The sequence below is a fragment of the Arachis ipaensis genome, chromosome B5 (assembly GCF_059453495.1).
Source record: "Arachis ipaensis isolate K30076 ecotype BB chromosome B5, ASM5945349v1, whole genome shotgun sequence".
Lineage (NCBI taxonomy): Eukaryota > Viridiplantae > Streptophyta > Magnoliopsida > Fabales > Fabaceae > Arachis > Arachis ipaensis.
The window spans coordinates 12,471,832-12,485,241 of record NC_142440.1 but is presented as its reverse complement, the minus strand read 5'-3'; the positions used below and the strand labels follow the sequence as shown (position 1 = coordinate 12,485,241).

At 33.3% G+C, this 13,410-nt stretch overlaps 2 protein-coding genes and 1 non-coding gene across 4 annotated transcripts; all 3 read right to left on the bottom strand.

Moving 5' to 3' along the window:
* Nucleotides 1-528: 528 nt before the first annotated feature.
* On the bottom strand, nucleotides 529-599 carry TRNAG-GCC (transfer RNA glycine (anticodon GCC)). Its single transcript has one exon. It is a non-coding gene; the product is annotated as a tRNA-Gly (tRNA).
* A 168-nt stretch (nucleotides 600-767) lies between these two features.
* Nucleotides 768-2,379, bottom strand: LOC107642927 (uncharacterized). Its single transcript, XM_016346437.3, has one exon. The coding sequence runs from the start codon at nucleotides 2,209-2,211 to the stop codon at nucleotides 925-927; it is 1,287 nt and encodes a 428-aa protein (XP_016201923.1). The 5' UTR covers nucleotides 2,212-2,379; the 3' UTR covers nucleotides 768-924.
* Nucleotides 2,380-3,402: 1,023 nt separating this feature from the next.
* LOC107641701 (agamous-like MADS-box protein TM6) lies at nucleotides 3,403-5,278 on the bottom strand. Of its 2 annotated transcripts, none has more exons than XM_016345173.3 (7): nucleotides 4,883-5,278; nucleotides 4,725-4,794; nucleotides 4,586-4,647; nucleotides 4,366-4,474; nucleotides 4,064-4,105; nucleotides 3,915-3,959; nucleotides 3,403-3,781 (listed from the first exon to the last, which is right to left on the bottom strand). In XM_016345173.3, exons 1-7 carry the CDS (start codon nucleotides 5,068-5,070, stop codon nucleotides 3,593-3,595), a joined length of 705 nt encoding a protein of 234 aa, XP_016200659.1. In that variant the 5' UTR covers nucleotides 5,071-5,278; the 3' UTR covers nucleotides 3,403-3,592. The 2 variants fall into 2 exon arrangements, with proteins under 2 accessions (XP_016200659.1, XP_016200658.1); XM_016345172.3 differs by having other exon boundaries at nucleotides 3,403-3,784; nucleotides 4,883-5,220.
* Between the last annotated feature and the right edge of the window lie 8,132 nt (nucleotides 5,279-13,410).

Genomic DNA, 13,410 nt, shown 5'->3' with positions numbered 1-13,410 from the left:
ACATGGATTGGTCCCCCACCACGCGTTTAATTACGCAAACTAATAATTAATTGGGTTGTCACCAAATAATAGCAAAGAAAGCATACTAACACACATAGTTATAAGTTATAAGTTGCATCTATCTGAATGCGCAAGACCCAACAGAGCATGCAAAATGGTCCATACATGATAATAAAGCAGAAAAGAATGGAGTAACCAAAAGAGTCCATATCCATGTTTGTGTGTGACACGCACTCAACCAATTCCGTAGTGCTAACCACCTAACCTTATCCCTGCACTGCATTATATACAAGACAAGCTAAGCTATACTTAGCTTCTTTTTCTCTGTCAAAGGCTAATTAAACAGAAGCTAAGTGTGCTTTCATCTTATAGAAAAAGAATGGTTAATCAGTGTTTATATACATGTGCCATTGACAACTGCACAGAGTTGCAAAATAGTGAAAGTAATGAAGCAACATTAACGAATATGATTTAAGCCAAGGTCGTGAATTTCTAATGCAGCCTTACAATCAAGTGATGTAAAAAAATTGCACCAGCCGGGAATCGAACCCGGGTCTGTACCGTGGCAGGGTACTATTCTACCACTAGACCACTGGTGCTTTTTGAGATTAGCTATCGAGCCATATTTACTTGTATAAAATATTGTGAAACCACCCCAACATTCTGGCACTTATTTAATTTTAAAGCAAATTTATGTGAATTGATTAGTTGCATATATTTGAAGGCACGCAATCAAGTATGGTTTATGTAGTTGGTACTAGAAGGTGTTGGTATGCATAGTAAACGTGACTAGTGCATTGTGGAGTGATCATCATAATTGTTATTAGTGATCAACATTGAACATACAACAGTAGAGTACTTGAACAAGAGAATTTATAATTAAATAAAAAAAATGAATTAATAGAAGTGATGGATGATGTGTTATTACTTATGACACAGTGGCGGGGGCTTCTGGGCAGCACCTTGGCAGAAAAAGAAGGTGCGAGGGCACCTATAGAAGCAGTTATTAGCAAGGGTGACATTTGCAGAATCGGGTTTAAGACGCAACAGAGGGTGAGGTATCCCTCCGTACAAGTAGTTCCCACCCAACAGAAGCCTCCCAAAACTTGATTCTCCATTTCGCGGGGACACCACCTTCATCGCATACTCCCTTGGTATCTTGCCACTCAACATGTTGTTCTCCAGCGACAATGCCGAAAGCTGAGCCATCCACGCCATGAACCATGGCAAACTACCCCTAAGCTTGTTGTTGCTTATGTCTACCGCGATCAATCCGCTCTTCTCAAATCCTGCGGAGTTTTCTTCCACCGAAGAAAACTCGTTAAAAGACAGCGTTAATTGCTGCAGCGATGGTAGCTCGAAAAGAGCAAAAGGAACTGCCCCACTCAGCTTGTTCCAACTCAAATCCAAAACCTGCAAGTCCTTCAGGTTTTTCAACACTTCTGGCTTTAATACTCCGCTCAACTTGTTGTTCCTCATCGAAATCTGAACCAGGGAAGCCGGCAGCCAGATTGGCAATTCTCCGATCAGGGAATTGTCGCTGGCGTCCAGGTAGTTAAGGTTGTTCAGGGGACCCAAGTATGGAGGAACCCAACCCTGGAGCTTGTTGGATTGAAGCTCCAGCCTCTTCAAGTTCTTGAGGCCGTTGAAGGTGGCGGGGATAGCTCCGGTGAGGTTGTTGTGATCGAGGCAGAGCTCCTCGAGAGTGGAGAGTGAGCCAATGGAGGAGGGTATGGCGCCGGAGAAGGAGTTAGCGGAGAGGGCGAGTCGGCGCAAGCGAGTCAAGTTGGATAGGGAGCCGGGAATATTGCCGTAGAAGAAGTTGTTGGAGAGATCGAGGGTTTGGAGGTAGGGAAGAAGATTCCAAGTTGGAGGCAGGGGACCGGAGTAACCGGCCTGGTCGAGAGCGAGTTCGGTGACTCGGCTCAAGCCGGAGTCGATGGAGTCGCACCTGAAGCCGCACGTGAATTTCTGAGTGAAGAGATTATCGCACGGGTCGAGAGTGAAGTCCCATGAACTTAAGCAGGAGCCGGGGTTCACAGAACTTGGGTGAATCCCATTCTTGAAATCCTTCAGAAACTCTGTGTCACTCCAATGAGTCTTTGATTCTGCTCCCAACAACAATAATAATAGGGAAATCACACGAAAACACCAACCCATTTCAGTGATAGGATTGGTGATGGTAATGACATGGAATAAATAGTGATGCATCTCTGCTAATTATTATATTTTTTGTTTGATGGCTAACGGTTGTGTTATCTATGCTTGATGCTAATTATGATAAAATAATATTAAGCGGTGATTTGTCAAATATTCGTAAGGTAGAAGAAACTAGAGACAAAGCTGGTTGGTTGAGATTAGAGAATCAAGTGCACACTGGCAGTGGTTGCAAACTGATTTAGCCGTCGGGTCCCAACAATGTTAATACACCTATTGTTAATAGCTATGTATCTTGAAAATTTGGCAAAGTCATGCTACCAAACAAACCCACTCACCAAACCGTTGCTACTACATGAATTGGCTGATGTGACCCGGAAAGTCCTACTATTGACACAACACAAGTCATATATCATTGCAAGTTACACAACTAAACCCCAAGTTATTTATTTTGTTAATATCCACTTGGCACTCATTTAGAGCCCGCACCTATCATTATCAAAATTATATTTAACGGTTTAATAATTAGAATCTGAACTACAAATTTCCAGATCTTAGTCAGGTCAATTGTTTAATGGACTGGTTACTCGCTGACCATGTAACTACAACTTATATATATGTTTTTGAGTAAGAGGAATCTCTTGTTTTAAGCCCATTTATAATCAAAGAGGTGACCCAGCTTGTACATTGAATAACTGGGCCAGCATTTCACTATGGAGAATTATTCACAGGAAACTATATGGGTTTTGCTCAAACTCCTTAGTATTCTCAAATAAGTGAATAACTCAAATCTCCAAGAACAACAACCAAAAAAAAAAAATCTCTCATCTATCTCCCAAAAATGACAAGATACTTGCAGATTTCTAGTGAAATTAAACTTCTTTTCCCCTTTCTGGTTTGGGTCTAGAGTAGACTGGATTTAGATTTGGTTAGAGAAACAATTCTGACAGCTACTCTACAAAGCTCACCGTCTAAGTGGTGGATGGATTTCAATAATTTCTCTTCCATTCTTTATCACCGTTACGTTGTGTTGGGACTACATGCACTTGTTGCCAATACTTAATTCTATGCACTTAAATCCAGATTGCCTTCAATTTGTTAACACAGCACGACGTACATGTACATGTCCCACTGGGACAGCAAATTAAATTCTCTTGTCTTTGATTTCAGACCTCTCTTTAGCCGTCGTAAATATTATCATAATATATGATGTTATTATCCCTAACAAGGAGCAAACTAAAGCAATTAATAATATAACATAATACATTAGAGGCACGCATATATAGCGTTTAATTACACATCACACTCTTGCAAAATACTATAGAGGGAGGTAGGTAGCAACCTTAGGTGGTGAATAGGTTCATTAATTGATACAATACAAAATCTTAAAGAGCAAGCAACAGTAATTAATTTACAGATGAGAGGTGGACATTAATTAAGCGAGGCGGAGATCATCGTTTTTGAAGGGTTCCGGTGGTGCATGGTGGTTATGAAGGTGGTGATTGAGATGAGTATGGTGGTGGCAGAATGCATAGAGGTTGGAGGCTCCATTGGCCAGTGCAACTGCTGATTCCTGCTCTCCTTCATCGTGTAATATAAATTGTGGATGGATCACACACTTTTCCTTCTTAGTCGTATTTGTATATTCATCCCATAGCAACAACATAAACAACAACAAACTTATTAAATCATTAATTCATTTCTTTCCATCCTCTATATATCATTTTTAATCAAAACAAATAAACCAAACTTCTTACAAGTTCAAGAAGGAGATTTCCGTTCATCTGCTCCAAGCTTCTCACCTGTATATTGTAAAATTTAATTAACACCAACAATAATCATTCATCAAAGAAATAACTAAAGCAACATTATTATTATTATGTGATTGACCACAATTACTGCTCACCTTTTTCCTACAGGTTTCAGTCCGAGTTCTGATCACATGGAACTGTGAAAAACAACCCAAGAATTTAAAATTATATGCCATATTAATCTAAATCCTACAGGATGAGAAATCTTTAGATATGAAACACGGATTATGCAGCTGAATCACCAATATATATAACTTATATATTGTTTTTTAAAAAATGAGATAAATCAAAATAGTGTATTGCTGTTTAATTTGCTTTTAAACTTGAATTTTGGGTTACTTGAAAAATGGGTTTTGGATCCGGCTATTATTAAAGAGAAGCACATGTAGTTGATCACCTTTCGTTCGCGTATTTTGGCAATGGCAGAAACCATATCCTCTTCAAGAGTACGCAGTTGCTGAAAGCTCATATCATCCATATCCAAGCTACCCTCCCCTATCCGATTCCTGTTCCAACAACCATCAACTTTCATTAACCGTACCATACCAATAAGTTCAAATAAAATACAAGACTAATAGAATAATGGTTTATTTAGAAAGATTTATATTGTATCTTACCTGATCTGTCTTCTGAGCTTATTATTAATATCTTTGAGTTTCTTCAAATTCTCAAGCATTTTCTGCACGGAAACTAAATCAGAAAACAAGAAAAAAAAAATAGGGTGTAAAAGTTGAGTGATGATTTGTTAAGTTGAACCTCATAGTGAGAATGCCAGAGATCGATATCTCCCAAAGTTTTCTGATACTGATCAATGATCTTCTTTGTGCTGGTTCCAGAAGTAGACAAGATAGAAATGAATATAAATAATTAATATAAAAGAGAGAGATTATGATGATGATGATGATGATGATTACCTAAGGCCAGGGCTGATGTACTCATGCATCTTGTTGTTCTTGGAGAACATGATGAGTGAGACCTTAGCATCACAGAGAACACTGAGTTCATGAGCTTTCTTGAAGATACCATTCCTTCTCTTTGAGTATGTAACTTGCCTGTTGGTTGGGTTCTCGATGAGCTTTATCTCAATCTTTCCACGACCCATCTGATCTCTCCCTCTCTTTCTTTTTTCCCTGCTTTCCTCCTTTATGGATCTTGTTCACTTATTATTATTCCCTCTTTTCCAAACACCTACCAATATTAATAGAAGGTGTGGTGTGTGAGAGAGAAAGAGAGTAGAGAGTAGTAACTCGCACACCACAAAGCAGCAGTGAACACCCTTTCTATATTCGGAAATCCATGCTGCCATTCATAAAGTAACCTTGGACTCTAACTCCTTATATCCCTCAACCTGTGTCAAAAGCAAACTCCCCTTCCCTTACTATTATTACTCCCAACTTCTAATAATTAATAATCCAACCACCTCTCCATATTATTATTGTTATTATAATTATAATATACTTATTGGTTAATTATGGGGCACAGCATCACGTATCTGATGTGTTAACTCAAGTGTGTGTACTTTTTGGTTCGGGGGACACACAGGTTTGTGTGGTCTAAATCAGAGTTGGGATATGGAGCATTAAAAACTATTCACTAACTAATGTTGGCAAGGTGAGTAGGTGACAATGTTAAGTTGAATCCACTGTATTTTGTAACCTTGTACTTAGCTAGCTAGCGTATAGTTTCGTGCATTGAGTTCCGTCCCTTCTTTTTTCTCTCATACTTACTTGCATTATATTATTGTTTGTCGTTATTATACTCAAACCATATGATTTACTCCAAAGCCCAAACATGTTATCACAACACACATCAACTCACTGTTTTATTCATGCAAATGGGACATGACCACTACTGAGCTACACTAATTAAGTGACTTCCCAACTTATCTTATGTATTTTTGGTTAATCAATTGGAAAAAGTTCATATCCACAAATCAAGGGCCTATGTATATATAGGCCAATTTCATTTCACTAATGCTAGCTAGAAATCAAAGAGATGACTGAAACATTGTTGTAGCAGCACAACATATATTGAAGCAAGATTTATGGAGCCACATAGATAGAAGATAATGAGTAAAATTAATTGACTGTTGATCTCTCCATCTATCGGCACTCAGCACCCAGCAGACACACATTGATGTTGAAAGCAAACAGCACATTCGTGCTGTTGCAATTACATGTATCTGTCAGCATCTTATTTGTATTTATTCATTTTGTATAGTAAAGTAGGTAGTAAACATCTCTTTGTTGATTATTAGATAAAATCTCACATCTATTTGTTAATAATAATATTGTAAGTGTAGGTAGCTTAGGTTAGAATTGAGAGGGTGATGATGATCAGCAGAATCGAGGCACGCCAATGGGTTGATGGAGAGAGTTCGAAGATATTAACGTTGTTGGATAGCAATGGACCCGTCCCATCTTTGTGGTCAGTGGTCACATGCCTGCCTTCTCATTATTCATTATTATGATCGCACTTCTCCACTCCTTCACGGCTGCTTCTTCTTCATCTCACAACTCATGAGCTCATCCATACATCCATACATAGGTATTAATCATTCATCCCTCAGTATATGTAATTCTAGTAGGTCGCTAGCTACTATGATCAGTGTTTTAAAGTAAGAAGATACTGCTTACAAAAAATACATATAAAAAAAATATACATTTAATTTTAATATTAATATTTGATGGTCATCTTAATCACTGTAAACAGAATTTATCGTTTATATATATAAAAATAAGATTAAGACACAAAATTATTAAAATATTAAAATTTTTAAAACATGAATCTTATAATAGATTATAAAATTGGTCTAATAAAATTAAAAATCATTCTATCTCAAATTATATTTCTTAAATTTTAATATTAGAATAACTATCTATACATTTAATAAATTGAACATCTAATATTAACTATACATGAATAAATCAAATTAAAAAAAATAATTATATAATTAAAAATAATAAATATAATTATTTACATACCTATTAAATTAAATATCTAATATATCAATTATTTATATTATTTAATATTTTTATTGTTTACCTGTAATTTTCAGTTTTGAATATTGTAGCTGATGTGGGTAGCAGATGAGATAATTTGATTTGAGGTTTGTATAAGGGGGTTGGAGATTTCGTATATTTCTGGATGCAGAGATAGAGAAGCTAGGGAATAGGCATATGGTAGGTCTGCTGGATTTGACTCTCACAATAAGGTTTTGCAAGTGTCGATGACTCAACGTGACTTTGGATTGGACAACAACCACCCCTTTTTTCTTTTTATTTTTAGTGTATTGGCCGATAGGCAACACATTAATCTTGATTCTTGAGTGCTAACCTTTTTTATATTTTTATTAGAAGTGTTATTATTAAGAAATAAAAATAAGAGAGGAGATAGATCCCGTGGGATTTGTAAAAAAGTACACTGAATTTGAATGTCTTAGAAAGGAATGGTTCAATAATTAATTTTTTATATTATAAATAATTAAATATTATATAACTAATATTTTTTATAAATTTTTATTAAAAGTATTAACTTCCTAACATTTTTATTTTCATTTTACCCTTTAGCTTTTGGTCTTATTCTATTTCAGTAGGCCATGGCCCAGAACTATTTGAAATATCTCTATCCACAGTACATTCTATTTCGATTCTTTGTCCTTCCGAAAAAAAAAAGAAAAAAAAAAGAAAAAGGAAAAGGAAACTCCCTCTATATATTAAGAAAGTGAATGAATAATATTATTGTTTGTGTCCCAATGTCTCGTACGTAGTTACTCTTCACTCCTTGCTGTCTAGGGGTGGATAGGGTTGACTGCCTCCTAAATCTTTCATTCATTTAAAAACCTTCTAACCATCGAACCAAAATGTACTATTAAAAATTTAGCCGCCACTCACATAAACATCACAAAAACAATTTTTTTTAAAGACACTTACGTAGTAAAATCTAAATTATACATTCTAAAATTACATTTTTTACTACAAAACATTTAAAACCATAGCTTTTTATAAGAAAAAACGTTATCTAATGAAAAAAAGTAAATTAGAAGATTTAAAAGAAGAAATTATTAAATTATCAAAATTAATAGATCAAAAACTAATGATTTTAACTAATGTTAATTGTAATGATACCGAATTTCTAAAATCAATACAAAATGATTTTTCTCAAAATCTTTATTTTACTATAAGTTTTATTGAAGGACTTCAAAAACCTGAAAAAACTTATATTTCACACGAAATTTCTAAAAAATGCTACCATAAAAATGATTCCCCACATCTTTATCATACTTTTAACCCACCATTAAATTCTATAGTAGATATGCTTGAAGAAATTTTAGTATCCATAAAATTTCAAAGAAATAAGGAAAAAGAGGAACCTAATATAAACGAAATCAAACAGATATTAAATAAATACTTTCAGAAAGAGAATCCCAAAGAAGAAAATTTTCAAAATATAATCAACATAACAGAATTAAAAGTAAAACCACCATTGAAATTATGAATATCGAAAAAAAATTAGAAGAAGTTACAATGCTTTTTAAACAATTAAAAATGGCTCAAGAAAATAATATTATGGAACAGGAATTTCAAATAGAAGAAGAATTAGTAAATTCTGAAAATATAGAAAATGAAGAACACATCCTAGATTATTCAAGTGACGAAGAACCAGCAATTTCAATACAAATAAAAAACGAAGCTGGAACATCTAAAGATAGTCAATCTCAATTTAAATAGGAAACAGGTTTTGAAAATTTTGCTTTTAAAAAGGGATTTATAAATAAAGATTCAAAATATACAAAAATACCATCAAAATACGTTCCTAAAATCCAGAAAATGGAAGGAGAAAGAATGCTCGATTTAGATTGTAAAAAGAATGAAAAAGAAATTTTCGAGAACTGGTTGAATTCCTTCTTATTAGAAGCCTTTACTAATCCAAAACTTAGTGAATTGTCTAGAAGAGATATTTGGAATTACATAGGGTTTAATACTAAAGGAACTGTAAGAGATTATATGACATTAATAGAAAACCAAATAATAGAAGAATTAGTAATAAAAACAACAGCTTATGATAAGATATTACATATAATGATGATTCTATATAAAGAATTTTTTGGAAAAAATATTATAGATCATAGACAAGAAGTCTATAATAAAAAATATCAAGAAACAAAAAACCATTTAGCTAATATTCAGATATATGATTTATGTAATGTGGAATCTTATATATGTGAATATAGAATACATTATTATAAATTAAAAGAAGAAGATAAAGACCATTATCTTAGTATGTATATAACAAAACTTCCATATCCTGCTAATGAATTTATAATGGGAAGATTTATAAGAGAAATAAATAGAGGGACAATTGAAAATAATTTTGGTGGAGCAACCTCTACAATAAGAGAGGAAATAAAAGAACGTTGTATGCAAGAAGCAACTCAAAAAAGATTTGTAAATATAATTAGAATTTGCTGTCAGGATAATGAAGAGATACCTCAAAAATATGGTCTTAATAAAAATTTTCAAAGAAAAAAATATCAATTTAGAAAAAGAAAATACTATCCAAACTGGAGAAAAAAGAGGTATTTTAGAAAAAGAAATAACAATAAAAATAAAAGACAAAAAAATGACTATTGCCCAAATAAAAAAGAAAATTGTAAGTGTTGGTATTGCCAAGAAGAAGGACACTATGCAAATGAATGTCCAAAAAAGAAGGATAAAAAGGACCTTACCAAACAATTAGAAATTGCTAAGTCTTGTTTTATGGAACCATTAGAGGAATCAGATGATAACTTAGACTATATTTTTGAATATATCTCAGAAACAGACTCAGAGACTGAGTAATAATGCTACATTTATTACTATAAAAATAACAGAAAAGTTTTTAAATGCTTTCATAGATACTGGAGCGACACAATGCTTTGCTAGTTCAAATATAAAACTTGATTGGAAAAAATTAAAGAAACCATTAAGAGTTAGAATAGCTGACAAATCAATACATAAAATTGACCAAAAAGCTGAAATGGCTGAAATATTTATTCAAAATTATAGATTCATTGTTCCATCCATATATATGCTAGATTCTGGAATGGATTTTATCATAGGAAATAATTTCTTAAAGTTATATCATCCATTCATTCAAGAATTAACATATATAGTTTTAAAAGCTCCACACGATTCTTCAATAAATCAAAAATCAAAACGTATAAAAATACCAACTACTACTATAGATAAGATCTTAAAATTTAAAATATTTTCTATATTAGAAACATGTTATTTAAATTTATATTTTTAGATAAATATTCCAAAAAACAATCTTAAAATAAAGATAGAAAAACTTTTGGATGAAATTTGTGCTGAAAATCCTTTAGATATTAAAAATACAAATAAAGAATTAGTAAACATTAAATTAAAAGATCCTACAAAAGAAATAAATGTTCCAAATAAAATTCCTTATTCCGCAAGAGATAGAGAAGAGTTCTCATTAGAATGTAAAGATCTTTTGGAAAAAGGAATTATAAGATTTAGTAAAAGTCCTCATGCGGCTCTGGCCTTTTATGTCGAAAACAATAATGAAATTAAAAGGGGAAAACGAAGAATGGTAATTAATTATAAGAAGATGAATGAAGCAACTGTTGGTGATGCTCATAAACTTCCAAGAAAAGATTCTATTTTAGAAAAAATCAAAGGAGCAACTTGGTTTTCATCCCTTGATGCAAAATCAGGATATTGGCAACTTCGTTTAGATGAAGAAACAAAGAAATTAACTGCTTTTACTTGCCCAACAAAATAATCAACAAGTGTGTTGCTCTATGAATGGAATGTATTACCATTCGGATTAAAACAAGCCCCAGGTATTTATCAAAGATTTATGGAAGAAAATCTAAAAGAGTTAAATGAATTTGTTTTAGTTTACATTGATGATATATTAATTTTTACAAAACAGGATAAAGAAGAACATCTTCAAAAATTATTAATAGTTTTAGAAAGATGTAAAGAAAAAGGATTAGTTCTTAGCAAAAAGAAAGCAAGAATAGCAACACAAGAAATAGAGTTTCTTGGATTAATTCTATCCACCCAAGGAAAGCTAAAACTTCAACCAAATGTTTTAGAAAAGGTAAATTTATTTCCTAATAAAATAGAAGATAGAAAATAATTACAAAGATTTTTAGGGTGTATAAATTATATTTCTGATCAAGGATTTTTAAAGAATATAACAGAATATACTAAAAACTTATTTCCAAAAATAAGTACTAAAAAAGAATGGAAATGGGAAGAAAAAGATAGTATGCAAATTCAAAGAGTCAAAGAATTATGTGAAAAGCTTCCAGAACTTTATATTCCAGAAGAAAACGACTACTTAATAGTAGAAACAGATGCTTCAGACATAACCTGGTCAGGATGTCTAAAAGCTAAGAAAGCTATAAAAAGTTTGGAACAAGAAAAAGAATCACTAGATTCTAAATATTCCCCAAAGGAATTACTTTGCAAGTATATTTCAGGGACTTTTACTCCAACAGAACAGAGATATACTATTCATGAAAAGGAAACTCTAGCAGCAATTAAATCTCTTAAAAAATGAAAAATTGATTTACTACCCAGAGAATTTACACTAAGGACAGATTCAAGTTACCTAACAGGTGTCATACGATATAATTTAAAGGTTGATTATAATCATGGACGATTGGTAAGATGGCAATTATTTTTGTTACAGTATCCAATAAAAATTGAATATATTAAGGGTGACAAAAATGTTATTGCAGATACATTAACAAGAGAATGGAGTTCGTCTACAACGCATTAGATCAAGAAATTCAAAAATTTGAGCAAGAGCTCGAAAAATGCAAGCATTGTCAGCAAATAAGGATACAGATCCAATCCCTCAAGAAGGCCATTGAAGCAATGAAATCAACACAACAAGCAAAACCATCAGAGTTCAGCCAGCTAAGCATGGTGGACAAATCAGGTGAAGAAAAAATTTCAGAAAATAAAACAATTGCTGAAATTATTAAAAAATCCACCCAAGATAAAAAATATTATGTAATTTATAATGGCCCCATGAAAGGAGTATATGATGCTTGGGAAAAAGCAGCACCATTCACACATCAATCAAGGATAATTCATAAAGGAGGATTTTTAACAATGGAAGAGGCAAAGGAATCCTTCAGGGAATATGAAGCTCTTCATCCAGAGCAAACCCTAAAAAGAGCAGATAAAGCTCCAATTCAAACCCAGAGAACAGGGATAATAAGAAATATTTCTACAAGGGCTGAAATCAAGGAAAAGAAAAGGGTCTGTAGATCAAATCTCAGAGAAACCCTTAATATAGTCCTGAATTGGACTAAAGAAAAAAGGGTAATTTTGGGATATTATCCTATTGCCAAAGAACAGCTAACAAAGCTGGTTATATTTCCAGATGCTTCCCCATCTGACACTTATCAGTTTTTTCAGTATGGATTAATTGATACAATTTTAATTTTTAATGATCTAAAAATTATTAGTGAGTTTCCTGTAGGATTCGTTGATGCAGTAAAGAGATTTAAAAATATGATTGACAATGTAAATCCAAGGGATATATCCCTAAAATTTACAAACAGTCAACCTATTTTTAATGAAGAAGAAGAATGCTTGGTTCCAGCACACCAAGTAATATTTATGTCCGTCTTCCCAGGAAATTTTCAACCAATTGATCAGATTCAAGATTTAACAATTTACAGTCATGAAGGAAGGCTAGCCAGCACATTAGCAAGGGTCTTTGAAAGAACTCAAAAAATAACGAAGGAATCCCACATAAGGATTAATTATAAAAGTAGAAATACTCTGCTTGTGTCCAGTAAGAGAAATGAAATTGAAGAAAGAGAGATGAGACTCTTGGTGGAATTTGAATCAGCATTCTACAACTTATCTGGACTTTTAGAAAAACTCCCTGAAGGGATAAAGAGGAATCTCTGCTATTTGATAAAAGACAGAGAAGACCACAAATGCCAGCTATGTGCCTCAGAAATATCTGAAGAAAGCAATAATGAAACGGAATCAACCCACATGATAAAGGAAGAAGACAATGCATCTGAAGGCCACATGATAAAAGAGGAAGACAGTGCATCTGAAGCATCTCTCAACATTATTGCATAATGACGTAAGCACTTAGGTCATAGAGCACTAATAATGTAGCTAGTGCAAGATAATAAACAATGACGTAAGCAATGACGTCATAAAAAGGGTAAGGATGGGAATTGTCCATCAGACCTAACCATTATAAATAGATTGCTTAGGCAATTGTAAGGGTATCAGAAAACAGAAAGTAGAAGGCTAAGAGTACTCATATGCTAGGAGAGCAAGGAGGAAGCTGCCGAGGCGATTCTGTAGTCTGACAAAGAATTCCCTTAGGAAAAAATAGTTCTAAACTCCCTTCTGGAGTTAGTATCTACAATCTCCCCTCTGGAGAT